Source organism: Sinocyclocheilus grahami, unplaced genomic scaffold, assembly GCF_001515645.1.
Source record: "Sinocyclocheilus grahami isolate Dianchi unplaced genomic scaffold, SAMN03320097.WGS_v1.1 scaffold367.1, whole genome shotgun sequence".
In the NCBI taxonomy this organism is placed as follows: Eukaryota; Metazoa; Chordata; class Actinopteri; order Cypriniformes; family Cyprinidae; genus Sinocyclocheilus; species Sinocyclocheilus grahami.
Window position 1 is genome coordinate 235099 of NW_015505546.1, and position 19076 is coordinate 254174.

Sequence of the window (19076 nt, forward strand, 5' to 3'; positions counted from 1 at the left end):
ACAAAAGAAAGTTTTATTGTGAAATATTCTTGATTAAATATTCGTAATTAGAATTTAACTATATAATATAACTGATTCGTATTTTAGTATATTTTTTAAATGTTATTTATTCCTGTGAAGTCAAAGCTGAATTTTCAGCAGTCTTCAATGTCACATGAACTTTCACAAATCATGATCCGGTAGTCAAGAAACCTTTTTTGTGGAAACCATGACATTTTTTAAATAGTAAAAAATTCTGTGTGTATACATATATATTATATAAACTCTTTCAGTTGTCTTTGCAAACATGATCTCCCACCTTGATGCCCTCTATGCGGAAGCCAAGAGTGGTGGTTGAGCTCAGTGTCTCCCTCCACTGCATGTATCGAGGTTTGAGAACCGCCTGCTGGGCTCTTTCCTCTGGACTGGGCGCTCCTGGATCCACAGCCACCATTTTTTCATACATGTCCTTCCTAAGACGAGGACGTTCACGGGCCTTTACCAGCTCTTCTTCCAGGTATGTCCTGTGGTAAAAAAAACCCCAGACCCAATTAATCACACACCAGCATTCGCACATCAGTTTGTGACGTCAACCTCACTCTGCCACCTTCTGCATGTGTGTGTTTTATTCTTTACTATACATTTAGTTTGTTTGGTTAGGGCGGTTTGGAGTTGGGCGGTTTTAACAAATAAGATCTTTGTAAACAATAAATCCAAACATCTCTATTCTCTTTAATCTCTAAGCTTTTTCTCACCTGCTTCCCATCTTGCAATCCATGATTGAAGGGGAGTCGAAGTCGGTCAGCAGATCATCCATTAGGTTGTAATCATGGTCGTTCTGCTGCACAATACCATAGTAACCAGGTACAAACGGCCGGAGGTTGTCATTCATCAGCTTCTCCAGACACTGCTGCTCACATTCACAATACTTTTTCAACAGTTTCCCATACTCGCCTGCCTGGAAATTATCTACACGCAAAGAGACAAAAACAGTGTTCATTTCATCAGTCCAAAATGATGATTTTTCAGACACAAGCTTTTTCCTCAATACAGGAAGGAGAATTAGTTTTTACCTGCGTGGCCTGCGAGCTGAACCCAAGGATATAGTTTCTTAAATGAAACCACAAATGGAGAGCAATGCACCATGGTCTTTAACTTCCTCCACGATTTAGCCTGAAATCAAAGATCACATATGCACAGATGAGACCAACATACTGCATTTTCTTTCATTTATTTTCGAAACAGAACAGACTAAATACGTGAAAACTATACTGATTTGTGAAACAAACCACATCTTTTTTTCTCTAAACAAACATTTAGTGTCTAGACTGAGTTTCTGTAAAAACACTGACACTGTTTTTTTTAGGCATTGGAACTAAAATCCCAGACTGAGTGAGGACTTTATCAGCGACACAAGGTCAACAAAGAAGCCGTGATGCACACAGCCTCACAGATTACAGGTTATTGATTATACAGCTCTGATCGATGAGGAATGTGTGAGTGTGGGAAATGACTTAACCCAGCTGTTTGCAAGGGAACTAGAAAAACCTCTTCATGACGTCCTGGGATGCCACTCAAACTTTCACAATCACTGACAACTTCCTTCCATAATTCCAGAATAGTTTACAGAATATGCTTGGTACCGGACCTTATATAACTTGTGAAAAACTCACATACAAATACTGGAGAATACTACTTAAAAAAAGTTTTTGAGTTTAGAGGAAAAAATTATGATGAATTAAAGTTACAAAAATATAAAATTAAAACAATTATATAATTGTTGTTATGATCACAACAACAATTTTTTATGACATTATTTTATATTAAATTGGGAAAATGCATTTTTCTCTTGGTCTGTCCCCTTTCAGGTCTCTTTTCTTTTGTCCCCTTTACAATTCAGACATTCACTCCCTCCTTCCAAACCATCCCCCCTCTCAACGTGTGCTCTGTAAAGTCGACAGCTCGCTCTCCACACTTAGATGTAATTCAGTTTGTCCTCTCTGTTCCTGAATGACCCCCTTTGAAATATAAAATTAAAACAATTATATAATTGTTGTTATGATCACAACAACAATTTATGACATTATTTTATATTAAATTGGGAAAATGCATTTTTCTCTTGGTCTGTCCCCTTTCAGGTCTCTTTTCTTTTGTCCCCTTTACAATTCAGACATTCACTCCCTCCTTCCAAACCATCCCCCCTCTCAACGTGTGCTCTGTAAAGTCGACAGCTCGCTCTCCACACTTAGATGTAATTCAGTTTGTCCTCTCTGTTCCTGAATGACCCCCTTTGACGACACTATAGCTAACAGGGGACAGATGACACCTCATAAAAAGCCTCTGTATTTCTTCCTGTCCTTCTGCATAGTTATACACACTTCTTGAAACTTCAGGCAAAGTATTAATTACAATTCACTTTCAAAACAGGCACATGCGCTGCAGTTTATGAACGGAAACAGTATTTCATATATTTAGACATGAACATTTCTTGCCCAAAATGACTATCTATTGTGAAAAGGCAAACTGATCATTTCCACCATTGTTAAACAATTACAGCATTATGTTTAATGCGTAAATACCTCATATCTCAATTTTGATTGCAAAATATGCTAACGACTCATGACTACCACTTCCATTCTAATAATTCTAGAATATGAGAGGTTGTCACGGTGGTAATGGCCGGCTTTGAGGAGAGTCAAAGTGAGATCTACCCCTGGGTCAATGGTCAAACCCACCCTGGACAAACAGAGCCGCTCTATCTTCATGTCTGACTTATCTCAAGGACTCGCACACACACACACACACACAGATGGTTTATTTCATGGTCATTTGTCAGGTTACTGTTAATAGCAACAATAACCTGACAAATGACCCTGAAATAAACCATCTTTACAGATCAAACCATCTAAACAGATCTACTGCATATCTGACCCACAGAACCCTTTTCTTACAGTTTATATCTTTAATTACAGCATACTTGATGAATAGAACGTTCAAAAGATCCGAATTGATTTAAAACAGAAAACTGTTTCGTAAAATTTTCGTAACATTATAAATGTTATCACGGTCACTTTAGATAACTTTAATGCATCCTGGCTGAAAAGTATTTCTTAAAAAAACCTGCTTCACTGCTATATAATATTTGAAAAATGTATTTCAGCCAAATAAAACTCACGTAGTGAAACTAATATGAAAAGCAAAACAAAAACAGGAAACAATATTATACCCCATCATAAAGCATGACTTATTGAGAAGGCAAGGTTAAGTTCAAGTGTAAAATGTCATGTGCTGCACCTCCTCAAAAACATAGATATTTATGATTTAATATTTCATGATATTTGTAATAAAATAGTTTTAAAAATACTTGTGTATTCAAGAAATTAGGAAAATAAGTTATTACTTTGTACTTAATTGTTACACCACATTGATTGTTACACCAATTTGATGTCATTAAATAGATTTTTTTTTGAAAAGAATATAAAAACTTTATGAACATGAATTCAAAGACTACATATCAAAGAATGGCACATGCATTTTAAAATAGATTTTTAAAGATTTTTCCTTTGCTATAACATGGACACTCTTATTTGTCATTGACCCTTTTGCCAAATCGACCCAGCAGTGTGTACGTGTGTGTGTGTGTGCGCGCGTTTTTGTTTCAAATGAGGATATAAATTTGTATAATGACAAGGGTATGACATAGGTATTACAAGGAGAAGGTGACTTTTCAGGACATTACCCCATGTCCCCACTTTTCAAAACGCATATAATTCACACAGGGTGGAGTGTATTGAAAAACTGAAATAGCACAAAGTTTCCTGTGAGGGGTAGGTTTAAGTATAGGGTTGGTGTAGGGCGATAGAAAATACGGTCTATACAGTATAAAAACCATTACGCCTATGGGATGTCCCCACTTTTCACAAAAACAAACCTGTGTGTGAGAACGTCTCTTACCTGGCAAGCAAGACAGCAGGCAGACACAATGTATGCACAAATACAAGCATGCACAACCACACACTTAAAACACAGACTTCAAACAAGCGTGCAGAGACCCACGAGTCCCGCACTGCCCTGTAACCACACATGCATCCGGGAAGCAGACTGAGCTGTCACACACACACTCACATCATGTGCATGGAGCACTGATTACCTCAGCCCTGATAACTCTCTCTCTTTCTCTGTTGATTCCAGGTCTTTCGCTCACATGCACTTCTGCAGCTCAGCTGTCTCTCTCACCATCTCAGTCCTCTTTATCAGATCTTTCTCAGATGTCTCCCCTACATATTCTTATCTTACTCTCCCCCCTCTCTGATCCTAATCCACCTTCCTCTGCTAGCTCTCATGAAGCATATGAACTCGTCCTGACACTCGTACATTCACTCCCTTCTTACTACATACTGACAAGCTTATAAAGAAATGTGTAAAAGAACACGTGAAGACGACAAAGTCAAGATATTAGGGCATTGCTATGTGGTTGCTAGGGTTATCTGAGTGCTTGCTTTTACCCAAAGGGGCCTCATTGTATTTTTTATATTTCCATTTTGGTTTTAGTAATTTTGTTAAGTGCTTTTTCTTTTTTTATTAGTTATTTTACTCATTTTAATACTTTCATTTATTGCCAAGGCAACATTTTTAACACTATTTTTTTATTATTATTTCATCGTGTATATACATTTTATTTTATTTCAGCCTTATTTCAATGACAGAAAATGCTTTTTAATGATTTTTTAGTTAACAATAACAACACTACTCCATATACTCTTGGGATCACCAAATACTCAGGTAGTATTGCCCTTATAAGTGTAATGCTAATGCATCCCCACCTATAACTGTCACTCATCCAATCATTTTTAAAACAAAAGGTTTTAAAGTTTGCCATTGCATGTTTTTTTAAAAGAAAATTACCATCTGACTTAATGGATATTCTCCGGTTTCTCCTAGCATGAACATGCAACAACTCAAATTATGTAAAATACACTAAATAAATAATTTTAATAAGTATTAGTGCATATTAAATTGCTTTTTTTAGTAAGTACTAGTGATTCAAATCAAGTTATAGTGCCGCCGGCCTTGGCAAACACCACTAAAGTAATAAATGTGCTTTTCTGGGCTGTTTGTGTTTGAACACGCTGTAAAAACCCCACCCACCCCATCACCCACCTCCTCCCTCACTGCAGCTATCCAATTTCCACTTCTCCCCTCCCTCTCGTTCTTTTGATCTGTCTCTCTTTCTCACTCTCCGTCCTTTTCATAACAAAGATAAACCTGTCCAACAGCTTCACACCCTCAGAGAGCAAAAGAGCCAGGAATGCCGAGACCAAGACAGCTAGATGTCTTTCATTCTTCCTGTATTTCCTTCTTGTATGGAGTGTTTCGCTTTGTCTCAGAAGTGGCAGAACAAGCTTATGGCGTGAAATGAATGGTTTACATCATCGCAAAGTGCAATGATGTGGGATTTGCTCAGCAGGAAAAGAGTCAAAAGTAACTCGCACATACACACAGCTGTAAACAAAGCACAATAATCTGCGTCACAAGTCATGACCACTGAAGTAAGACACAACACAGATTAAGAAAGAGAAGAAGAAACAGAAATGAGAAGCAATACCATATATGGATTCATGGTTACTTAGCAACAAAAGAACCACCCACAACTCAAGTTTTCCAGGACAGTGTGAGTGATGATGGCTCAATGATGGCATCAGAATGTGTGTCTGTGTAAGTAGGCCTGTGGATGCCAGCAGCTGATGGAGCAGGGTCAAATTATAAAAAAAACGGACCAAAAAAATGTGAATATGCAGCTTGGATGAGTTTAATGTACAGCAAATGCAAAGGAAAAAGATTTGTACATAAACAAAATAAACCCTAACAGGGTGATCAAGATCTTCTAGGGTTTATTACAATGGGACTGATAAATAAATAAAATGACTGAATTATTTTAACATGTGAGAAGAATCATGAAGTCATATGAGAGACTAGCACTGCGATGTAAACTGCCATTTAAAAGTTTACTTTTTTTTTTTTTTAAATTCAACACTTTTATTCAGCAAGGACACATTAGGTTGATCATTGAATTGAATCTTGAAAAAAAGCATCATGGTTTCCACAAAAATATTAAGAGGCACAACTGTTTTCAACATGGATAATAATTTTAAAAAAGGTTCTCAAGCACCAAATTAGCTTATTAGAATGATTCTTGGATCATGTGACACTGTGAATGTCTGCTGAAAAGCCAGCTTTGTCATTACAGGAATAAATTACTATTTGAGATTAAAATATTAAAATAGAAAACAGTTCATTTGAGATGTAATATTTCATAATATTACTGTTTTTTGGATCAAATAAATGCAGTCTTGGTGAGCATAAAAGATTTCTTTCAAAAACATTTGAACAATATTACAGACGCTTTTGAACGGTAGGAAATAGTTTTTTAAACACTGTAGCGCTCATTACTAAAATATTTGACCATAGAATGCTGCCTTTGACCAATCAGAATCCAGAGTATTCCAGTATTCCAGAAATGTTGTTTGTATTACGAAAAAAAAAAAATAGAGAGATCCGGAGAAAAAAAACAACAACTTCCTGACAGTCATTCTCTCCGGACTGATTCATCCTGATTCACAGATCAGCCAGACATACACAAAGCGTTAATCACTTGGATAATGGGAGACTGAGTGGGAAATTGGAGATTAGCACAGAACTGCTGATGAAATGTATATTGTAGGATATCAGGCCTGTTTCTGCTGACTCTGGTCATTGTTCAGCAGAGACATAAAAAGCTATAGCTTTCAAATGAGATGATTCACATAAGCTAACGCCCTGTAAACACATATCATGGTAATTCACTGTAAGACCTTTCAAATAAAACAAAAAATACTTATTTATCCGAATGAACTCAAGGCACATTCGAAGTAATATACGTTTTATCAGAACAACTGTTCCTGGAAATTATGCCCATGACCTTGGTGTTGCTAGCGTCATGTTTTACCAATTGAGGTTCAGCAACAAGTCCAGCCTACTCAGTGCACAGATTGCTAGATCAGTCGGTGGACATGAGTTTCTATTCTAATCAAGGTAAACAAATGTTTCATCAGAGATATGAAGTCACTCAAAGTTTCAGTCTGTAACAGATCATCCATCCACACATAAAAACTTACCGAGCACGTGTCTAACCGAGATTCAGGCGGCAGACACAAAGACACCAGGAATTTGAGGGATTTTTCCAGATGAAATCTCTGGTATCATTATAGGAAGATTCCAGAGATACCAGAGATGCCAGTTTGACTCCTCTATCAGTCATCTATGAATGACTAGGACAGTGAGTGTATTATTAATTCAATTAGTGACATTTGAACAATGTCACAGTTCTATTTTTTTTTTTTTAGTTTCCAGAAACTAGAATAGTTTCTATTCTTCACCCTCAGAGTTTCGCTCATATTTTAAAAACATCCCCATTAGCATTATAGGTATATCTTACTCACATTTGGTCTCTTAACATTTAAAAGCCAAATATAGTTACTAACTTTCCACAGAAAACAAAAATCATCTCTCTAATGAGTCTCACCCATCAACTGTTCCAAGAGCCAACAATATAATTCTGAAACTGAAAAAAGTTTGCCAGACTGGAAGCTCTCTGTCAGAAATAACGAAACTACAATATTTCAGTAACCTTTTTTGATGATTTCTAAAAGCCTGAGGAGTTATGTATAATATAACAGGTTCTGGCTTTACTGTATATGTGCATGTCAATGTATCTTAGATTCACCACTTTCACAAAACAAAAGTTGGTGGTGTACAGATAAGGAGCTAAAAATAGCTGTAATTTCTAATAAATAGTTTCATTCTGACTCAGTTTTCAAACATTTTCATAATCTTCATTCTTGCATGCCAACTGAAGCTGAAGTATCACTACAGATCAACAGCAACTCAAGAACATCGCAGTTGTAAATATAATGTTGAGAGGTTCCTTACTGGTAATCATAAACTCCTAATCAGTGTGTTTTACTGGAGGAATATCAGTAGATAACCGGCAGCACAAGACCTCATGTCTGCTACAGGACAATAAAGTTGATAATAAAGTGTTGGTGCACAAACACTTCTCAAAAGCCCTTCCCCTAACCTTTGAGTCATACCCTTGGGAAAAAGTAGTACACTTAAGTATTCTTTTTAATATGCTACTTATGGAAATCATATACTTTAAAAGAATATACTTAAGTGCAAACTAGGCCTACATGTAATGCTTTTGAACACTTAACTGCATGTTATTTGCAAGAAAATGAGATTCTATTACAGGCTAAATTTATATTAATTGCTATTAGCTGAACTTAGTAGTGCTTTTCTGACATACTTAAGTAGGACTTACATCTTTATACGGAATTTCATACATCTATTGTTTGGGAAATATGGTTACAGTTGTACTGCTGAATTTATGGTAAATGTATGTCATAACTTTTTAAAAATATATTTGTAACTACACATTTGCAATGATAACGTTGCAATTCAGTATAGGCCTACTTAAAATATATTTACTTGTATGCAATATCAATTTAGGTCAAATTAAAGCAACCAATGTGTGGTTTAGTGTTTTACTCAACACTAGGCTAATTAAGCATACTTCTTTAAAGCAGGACAAAAGGTTTGTTAAAAAAAACAGAAATAAAAAAATTATACCAAAAAAATTTACTTTTAGCGTTAAACTTGTTATTAATTTTACATCATTACAAAGTGTACTTAAGACACGTAGTCGTGGAAGTGGACTTTAAGTACACTCAAGTGGCGTTTTACTTCATTAATATTAGATTGTCTAAAAGTGCTGTACCATGTTAAGATTTAAAGTACACTACGAGTGCACATTCAATACAATTAAACTCAACACATAGGCAACAGATCAATCTATATAATGGGACTTTGAAAATAATAAGGACTAAAAGAGTTAGGGAAAACTGGACACCTACCCCTGTCAGTTCACCAGGACTGCCGATCATGCTGGGGGACAGACTGGTGGGCTCAATGTCACTGCCCGTGAAATCATCCTCCGATTCCTCAAACGACGAGGCAGAGGATAATCCAGCAGAGGAGGAGCTGGACAGTTTCCTGTGGAACAGAGAGGGCGCAGGGGAGCCTCCGCAGCCGCTGTCCGAGCAGGGCGAGTCCTCGTCGGGATGCAGGTCCAGTGAAAAGCCGCCCATGCTTAAAGTCAAATCACTGATGTGCGGACTGTCCTGACCGGGTCCTAAATCATCATGGGTGACTATTAGTTTGGGAATAATCCTAGGGAACGGGTTTGAGGCGTGTTGCTCCACTTCTCCACCCAGCCGACCTGATACGGAGGGTTGCAACGTACTTTTGGTCATTTGATGGTTTGCTAACGGAGACGAACAACTGAAGTCTACTAAAAAGTCTGGTGTGTTCAGGCACTGGGTCACATTTTCCTCCGAAACTCTGCCTGGAGTCACGGCACCTCCTTCTGACACTCTTTCCATGTCCCACGGCGAGACGCAACACTCATGGTTCTCCTCACGTACTCCTTTCTCTCCGCTTTGGGGACCTGAGACGGAACTCTCAGAGTCAGTGTCCCGATTCAGAAGTATCAAGTTGTCGGTCGCATGCGGATTACCGGAAGAACTCGCGTTTGAAATAAGTTTTTTCGGCTCATGTACTCTCACATCCACAAAAGTCGTCCCCTCTTTATAACCGCCCCGCCAGCACTTCTGAACAGATTGCAGCTCTTTGGTTTTCATCGGATTTTCGTCTAAGCGGTCACCGGTATGCGGCGAACAAAACACTCAAAACACTCGCACGCGCGCTCGTGTGGAGCTCGCGAGTGCAGCGTTGTTACAGCGGTGTGAAGAGCAGCCGCCGTTGCTGGATGATGATTGGCCCATACTGCGTACCGTACAGATCACTCACACGGCCCTTTAAATGCCACGCCCACCGCCCAACGCCGCTGCTCTGGCCAAGGTCTTTAAAGCGATAGTTCACCCAAAAATGAAAATTCTGTCATCATTTACTCACCCTCAAGTAGTTCCAAACCCGTATAAATGTCTTTGTTCTGCCGAACAGAAAGGGAGATATTTTGAAGAAAGTTTGTAACCAGGCTGTTTTGGGGCACCATTGACTTCCATAGTAGGAGAAAAAAATACTATGGAAGTCAATGGTGCCCCAGAAATTGCTCTGTTTCCCACATTCTTCAGAATATCTTCCTTTGTGTTCGGCAGAACAAAGACATTCATACAGGTTTGAAACTACTTGAGGGTGAGTAAATGACAGAATTTTCATTTTTGGGTGAACTATCCCTTTAACCCTGCACAGCCTGACATACGAAATATGTATTATTATTATTATTATTATTAAGACTTTATAAAAAATTATTTCACAGCAAAAAGACATGTCATCTGTACCACAACCTGAAAGGGACATTTCTAGAATTACTAAAAGGTCTTTTACTTGCTAAAAAAGTATGAACTATCAATCAGAGGGCAGATGGTACGTATGTACATATTTCTCAGAAGTACTGATCATACTCATCATTCAGAGACCTTAGAAATGCATGTATTAAATATGATACACTAAGGTTTATAGGGCTTCTGTTGAGGCAATATGCAATATTTGTAATAACGAAAAACTATGCAATATTTGTAAAGACGAAAAACTATGGCACAGGATATTATAACAGGAACAAGGCAATAATTGCAAGGAAGAGAAAATATCTCATATCTCAAATATAGATATGCTCATTTTTATTTCTTTTAAAACACATACACGTGGTCATGCCATAAATTGCTATTGCTTTTGTTGTTTTTAAAACGAATTGCTATCGAAAAATATATTTTAACCTAACCAAAAGAATATTGTACAGTTATGAATCACACCCCCTACACACACATCAATAAATGTCACTCACTCGATCACGACAAATATATGTTGTTATTAAACAAGCAAGTTTATAAAGTTTAATAAGTGACTTATAAGTGGTTCCAACACTTACCAGAAGTGCTCTTCATCAATAAAATGCCATATAAATCATAGGGGAAATGTTTAACTAGCTAAGTCATTTGACTTAATGAGATAATGACTATGTGTACGATATAAACAGTACCATCATTTTTGTGGCTGGATTGAGGATCGCAGCTGTATTATTCTTCCAATGCATTTGGATATTTGTCTCCCTCTAGTGTTTAAAGAGGGGACGTACAACGTCTAAACCTTCTATAAATAAAATGGTAACATATTATGATATCTGTTGTTGTTGTTCCACAGAAGAGTAAAAGTAACACAGATTTGGAACGACATGAAGGTGAGTAAATAATGGCAGAATTTGTATTTTTGGCATGAACTATTCCATTAACTAAACAGCATTTGTAAAAACTACACCACCCTGCATACATACTTGCTCAACTTTACACAGGTATTAGCCAGAGGTGTAAAGAGTACCTAAAAACCATACTTGAGTAAAAGTTCAGATACTTTACAGTGAAAATTACTCCACTACACGTTACTAGTCTCCAATTCCAAATCAACTTGAGTAAAAGTCTAAGAGTATCTGATTTTAACAGTACTTAAGTATTTTACTTATACTAAATATAGGCTCAAAGATGCACTAGTCAAAGAGACATGCCAGTGATAAACTGTAATGTTGTGGAGAAGCTGCAGAAAACAGGCAGAGGCAAGGATCTATGTGCTGGTATTTCATGGAAAAACTAGAACAAACAATAAAGGAAAAACCAAAGGGAACAAAGAACAGAATGACTGGCAAACAGACAACCATTACATTCAACTGCTCACAAAGAACTAAAGGAAAAACTAGGGCTATATATACACACAGGGGGCTAACAAGCTTAACAAGATTAGACACACCTGGGGAGACTAATCAAGGGCAACCAATGAACAAACGGACTACAAACTGACTACAAACACCACAGGAGACAGGAAGTGACATAAAAGTCCAGGGCAAGGCACAGAGAGCATGAAACAAAATCAAGAAAGAGTTGATTTGTGAGGAGAGCAATCACGTTTATTTTCTAAAACCAAAATAAAACTGAACACCTCAAAATTACAAAACAAACCAAACCAAACAAAAAACAATATCTTTCAAAATGGTCTCTTCAGAATAATGGATAAATAAAATAATGTTAAGTCAAATGAAAAAGCCGAAGCCTTCTTGCAGTGGATGTGCTGGTTTGGGCCTCACGTCCTCATCTCGTATATAAAACACCTCATATATAAAACGCTAATATCTTTGATACTCAGTACAACTACAAAGTACCCGAAAAGATACTTAAGTACAGTAACTAAGTACATTTACTCCAATACTTTACACCTCTGGTATTAGCAAACTGTATTACTGTAAGTAACCTGACACAATGACCACAGGACACCTCTCAAGACAAGACCACACTTTTACACCACAATTACACCACAATTACAAGCTATTCAGTACAAACCACAAAAGAGCAAGAATTGTTACATCAATAAAAGGCATTAAGTTTACTTGATTTTTAATATTAACAAAATGAAACAGTCAAATGAAATGGAATGAAAATTGTACCAATGTGAACAGTTCTGTAAATACTGATATATATGTATAGATTGCTGTATTATTGTGGCATAACACTTTCTGAGGTACAGGAAGTGTGAACTTAAGTGAGAAGAGCTCTCGCTGTGAGGCTGCATGACAGACCACAATGATGGCAAGCCATTCTTTCTGCCTGACCTATATTAACACTGATGCTTAGAAAACTAAATAAGGCTATACATCAGGCAAGTATTTCGGGTCTGTTAAGGTTTTTACTCTCATCGCTATGTCAGAGGAAATAGCCAGTAAGTAGTCCTACAGTTTAATCTTCACTCTTGTTCAAAAGTTTTCAGTAAGTAAGAAAAATCTTTTGAAATAACTTAATACTTATTCAGCAAGGATGCATGCAAATAATCACCAGTAAAGACATTTATGATGTTACAAAAGATTTCTAATTTAAAGGGGTCATAAGATGCAATTTAAATTTTTCCTTTCTCAATGTAGACATTTTATGTTTACGCGGCGTGATGCAACGCAACGCGTAAAAAGACAATATAAGTAATTATAATCTATAATTATGTCCCCACTGGATGCAACAAATGTCTCGTTTATAACGGGTTTTAATATTTTTGAATCATGGCTCCGGCCTGACACTGCATCACAGTATGGTAAGGGCTTAACATTTCCGTCACACGCTTGAGGTATTCGACCAATCACAACGCACTGGATGGCTGGCCAATCACAGCACACCTTGTTTTTCAGACCGATGAGCTTTGTAAAAATCGACACGTTTCAGAAAGGCGGGGCATAGAGGAGAAACAATGTACAGTATGTGGAAAATAATGGGGGTTTTTTTACCTTAAACTGCATAAACACATTTCATTACACCAAATACACAAAATAATGTTATTTTTAGCAACATCATATGACCCCTTTATAAATAAATGGTTTCTATTCATCAAAGAATTCTGAAAAAAAAAAAAAAATAACCACAAGAAATATTTCCACAAAGAATATTAAGTAGTTCTGTCACGCATCCGGTCCATGAACTTCCGTCTGCTTACCATCAGAGGTCACCCTTTCCATTACATTGACTCTCACACTACACTACTGTTGCTTATCATCCCGGACTACATATCCCATCATTCATTGCACTGATTGCACTCAGCACGGATTGCACACAGCTGTTTTCACTGATTGCACACAGCTGTTTCACATCACTCACTCACTATATTACACTCACTCAAACTACCATTCACAGCCGAGTATTGCTTAGCCTGTTAGTTTTCCTAGTTCCTGTTATCCTTCCTGTGTTTCCTTGGTTTGCCTTGTCGGTTTTCTCGGTTCTGATATTTGCCTGTCTCCCTGGATTTATCCGTCTAGTCTCGCCCCTGTGATTCTGTCTGCCAATTGGTGACCTACGCTAGCCCTAGGACTATTCTTGTGTTTTGCCCGCCATATACCCGTTTGCCTTTGTTCGACCCTGCCTGCTATGACCACGTCTCTGTCTTCTGTTCAGAATAAAGCTTGCACATGGATCCACACGTCTCACGTCTTGTCCGCCCCGTAACAAGTTCAGCTATGATTAAAAAAAAAATCAACTTATAAGAATGAGTTCTGAAGGATTGTGTGACAATGAAGACTGGAGTAATGGCTGCTAAGACTTCAGCTTTGCCTTCACATGAATAAATGACATTTTTAAACATATTTAAATAGAACACAGTTATTTAAAACTGTAATATTTCACAATATTCATGTCTTGCTGTATTTTTGTTCAAATAACAGAATAAATCACACTAGAAAAAAAATACATCGTTCAAATTATTTAACATTACTGTTTTAACAGCTTAATGACACAGCAATCTAATAAACACTAAACGTGTGCTTACCAATTCCACCAATATCAGATTTTCCTCAGTCTGTTTTGCTTGCGAAACGTTTGCTAAACTGATGGCTGAAGTCAACATTATTAACCTACTTTTTCTTACTCATGAATCAGCCAATAAGCTCAACTGAAACACACCCTTCTCACCGGAGACAACCTTTGCTTCAAGTAGGAAAGAAGTCAGCACTGGACAGCTGAATAAGTTGATAAACACCTCAAGAGGTTTATGAACATTTCTGAACTTAAGATAACATTTACTAGTCCTCATTGTCCCTTCATAGTGTCAGGAGGAGCTCATGGACAAAATGAGAAACTACTAAAGAAATCACATAAGACTGCATTTAGTTTGATGACCACAGAAACAAAATGAATGTGGAAATTCTCAAGTGTTACAAGAGAGCGGATGACACCTAGATGATTCGCCAGTATTTTAGGGATTGAACAAGTATGCTTTATTAAAATGATCCCAAGTTACTCAACAAATACAGTCATCACAATACAAATCACTGACGGAGGATAAATGTCACAAGAGTTTTACTAAATGTCACACGATCCTCTTTTCTGACCATCTCAGTTTTATAGAATTGATTACACATACACTATTATTATTATGATATTTATTTTGTTAGTTTATTTTAATGCATTATAAATATTACAATTTATTATAACAAAATAAAATGAATCATTAAAATAATGCATTTATCTTAGTACGTCACTTAAATCTAAATGTTGAAATGCACTAGGAGTTGTGAATGCCATGTATTCAAATAAAGTTGAAGAATATTGTGTGAACTTTAATGTCTTCTTCAACAAACCTGATTCCAAAAAAGTTGGGACACTGTACAAATTGGGAATAAAAATAGAATGCAATGATGTGGAAGTTTCAAACTATAATGTTTTCCTGATATTAATAACAATTAGAATGTACAAACTGAGATTATATTAGTATTAATTTATAATTTTATTTTAGGAAAACAAAGGAACTGTTTGTTTTGTCTTTAGGGAGTTTAGAGTTTCATGTTCAGAAGTGAATGTAGAATAGCTGAATATCTTCCTCCTTCTACAGCATATCAAACTGAGACTTAAACTAGCAGGAGAAATGACACCAATGCTCATTCAAATACACCTTAAACCTTCGGTTCCCACAGTTGAAAGCAGATCTGAATATCAAACTCTAGACTGAGGTGGAGGGCAGTATCAGCACTTGACCATGCAGATTTACATGAAACCTGAAAAGTAGAACCAGGAAGAAAACCGAAAAAGAGATTCTGAATAATGTTGTTACACAAATGAATCACTTCTTCTTTTTTTTGTGCTGAATCACTAACTGAATGTTTCAAAACACATCTAGTATCAGCAATGCCTTGCCCTTTTCTTGAGATACAGTCAGCATACAGGCAGTCATGTTTGAAGCATTTTCAGGCATGTTTTTTTAGGAGCCCTTTGGGAAGGTTTGAGAAAGGCTGTTCCAAATCATCATTATTATTTTTAATTATTTTATTGTTATGTCTGTTAGTTATATAACTGTTTCAATACGATAATGCAGTTATAATGCTCAGAGACAACACACCCCAAAATATGTGCATGTAGAAAACTTCTGTTGAGGATGTAGTTAATTTATATGATATTACATTACTTAAATCTATGTGTAGTGTGGTACAATAGTGGTAATGGTACAATAACAGAGAATGTTGTTGTTTCAAATAGCATGACAGTTTTTTGTTTTTTTGTATTTCTTTTAATATAACAGTTCAGTAAACGACATTAATATTGATTAACCAACATTTTAGGTAAACTGTTGCCATTAACTTTGTCTGTTTTTCAAATAAAGCCAAAGAAGAATGATTTGCCGTGCCTCCAAACAACAAACAGTAATGTGGTGGGGATTCATTCCTGTTTTTGAATGTGTTTTTGAATGAATTGGTTCATTGGAGTAAATTATTCAATGACTCAGTCATAAAAGCAATAAATTCATTAGATTTTTTTGTTTACCTTTATTAAACAGGAAAATATAGTATTAAACGGGAAAATAGTGTGTCGATAATGCAAGAGGACAATAGTAAACACTAATTTTTTTCAGTTAAAGTCAGTTGATGTCATAATCCAGCTCAGTTAATTTCAAATAGTATCTGTGCAATCAAGTCGACAATATTGCCAGAAATTAAGTGTCCCAAACTAAGCAAGCCAGAGGTGCCAGTGGCAAGGAATCAAAACTCCACTGGTGACAGAAATGGAGAAAAATACCTTGGGAGAAACCAGGCTCAGTCGGGGGGCCAGTTCTCCTCTGACCAGAAGAAACCAGCATGGCGTGGTTTAATTCCAGGCTGCAACAAGTTAGAATAATACAGTGGACTTGTCTGGTTCCCATGGTGTTGTGCCGATGCCGATTGGCCTATGGTGTTGTGCCGATTGACCTAATTAATGCAGCCTAACAATCCTTTAACAGATTTGAACTATAGAAATGTGATAGTGTGTTATGTGTACAGGTTAAAGAGATAGATCTTTAATTGAGATTTAAACTGACAGAGTGTGTCTGCCTCCCAAACAATGCTAGGTAGATTGTTCCAGAGTTTGGACGCTAAATAGGAAAAGGATCTGCCACCCGCAGTTGATTTTGATATTCTAGGTATTATCAAATGGCCAGAATTTTGAGGACGCAGCATACGTGAAGGACTATAATGTGATAAGAGCTCACTCAAGAACTGAGGAGCTAAACCATTCAGGGCTTTATAAGTAATTAGCAAGATTTTAAAATGTATACAATGTTCAATAGGGAGCCACTGCAGTGTTGACAGAACGGGGCGAATATGGTCATACTGAATTGTTCTAGTAAGAACTCTAGTTGCTGCATTTTGGACCAGCTGGAGTTTGTTTATTAAGCGCACAGAGCAACAACCCAATAAAGCATTACAATAATCTAAGCTTGAAGTCATGAATGCATGAATTAACGTTTCTGCTTTTGACATTGAGAGCATGGTCATCATTAAGATATATATTTATGATGGAAAAATGTGGTTTTACAAATGCTAGAAATGTGGCTATCAAATAGCACACCTAGGTTTCCAACTGTATGACGAAGAATTGACAGAGCAGCCCTCAAGTGTTAGACAGTGTTTTAGTTTATTACATGCGGAGGTCTTTTAGTCCGATAATGAACACTTCTGTTTTTTTTTCAGAACTTAACTGTAGGAAATTACAACCCAGTTTTTTATATAAATATTCCGTTAGTTTAGCAAATTGGTATGCTGAATATGGCCGTGAAGAAATATAGAGCTGAGTATCATCAGCATAACAGTGAAAGCTAATACCATGTTTCCTGACGATAGCCCAAGGGTAATAAGTAAAGCGTGAAAAGCAACGGGCCTAGTAATGAGCCTTGTGGTACTCCATACTGCACTTGTGAATGATATGATACCTCATCATTCACTGCTACGAATTGATGACGGTCAGATAAGTATGACGTAAACCATGCCAATGCAATTCCAATAATGCCAACATAATTTTCTAGTCTATTCAAAAGAATGTTGTTGTCGATAGTGTCAAACACAGCACTAAGATCCAGTAGCACTAATAGAGAGATACAACCACGATCGGATGATAAGAACAGGTCATTTGTAACTCTGATGAGAGCAGTCTCTGTACTATGACACTGTAACTGTGGTGGGCCCCGGGCGCCAGACAGGAGTAGGCCTGTCAATATTTAAATAAACCCAGATGAGCTCTAAAAGCCACCGGTTACAAACCAAAATAAGTTTACACTCTTTTCAACAACCACAAAAATAAAGAAATGAACAGCATAAATGCACAAGAAATTGAGGGTTTTAGTTCAAAGTCCTATTATATTTTCATATGCGCAAAGTACAATTGTCCAACAAAAATCATTACATCACTGGTACACCTTTACACCTCGTCAAAGAGAGAGAGGGCAGGAAAAAAAAACTATTGGGTGATGCCGGTCCACTCTATTCCTGCATTCAATTTGATAGATTCAAGAGTCCAGTTCTCAATAGATATAACCACAAAGGAAAAGGGAAAATAAATAAATAAATATACATTCAAACAAGGTTGATATAGGAAACTGTTCAGCTTATAATAGAATTTTTTTTTATATATACTCACACACCAAAGGACAATGAAGGTGTGTGACGAAAGTGGTGAGAGCAAGTGGTGTGTATATGTGCAGACGAAGCCAGCCAGCCGGCTGGAACCCAGCTTTGAAAGACGAATTGGAGGCTATGAAGGAAGGTACCTGGGCAACACACACTTTAGCTCCCGAATCCGAACACACTCAGCACTGGTACCCTTAGCTTGGACTGAGAAATCGTTCCTCAAAACACTAAATCGATCGCCCAGCACCATACAAAGTGTGCACTTGCGGATAACCCTGCATCTTTTTACCACAGATATTTGCGATCACCGTTCCCTCCTTTTTACTACTCCTTAAATACAATTACCTCACTTCCTTTCAGATTACACTGCCGTTCCCATTCGTTGGTGGAGTCAATCAACAGGACACGTCATGTGTTGGGACTTTCTAGCTCTGTCACAATACGGTCTAAATCCTGATGGGAAAGCCTCACAGATACCATTTTTCTTTATGAAGGAAACATAGTTGTCTCTTATACACAACCACTTTATTTCTTGAATGAATCAGTGTGTTTGAACTAATCAGTTGAGCAGATAATTCAATGACTCTTAAAC

At 37.0% G+C, this 19076-nt stretch overlaps 1 protein-coding gene across 1 annotated transcript in view; it reads right to left on the bottom strand.

The window, feature by feature from the left end:
* The window catches only part of itpkcb (inositol-trisphosphate 3-kinase Cb), a 13290-nt gene extending 3362 nt beyond the window's left edge, over positions 1-9928 (bottom strand). The window contains exons 1-4 of the mRNA XM_016230297.1: positions 8931-9928; positions 1053-1152; positions 735-948; positions 299-503 (exon numbers count right to left, since the gene is read on the bottom strand). Coding sequence (XP_016085783.1) covers positions 299-503; positions 735-948; positions 1053-1152; positions 8931-9716 — 1305 coding nt within the window. The 5' untranslated portion in view covers positions 9717-9928. The remainder of the gene's footprint in view (positions 1-298; positions 504-734; positions 949-1052; positions 1153-8930) is intronic.
* Positions 9929-19076: the final 9148 nt, after the last annotated feature.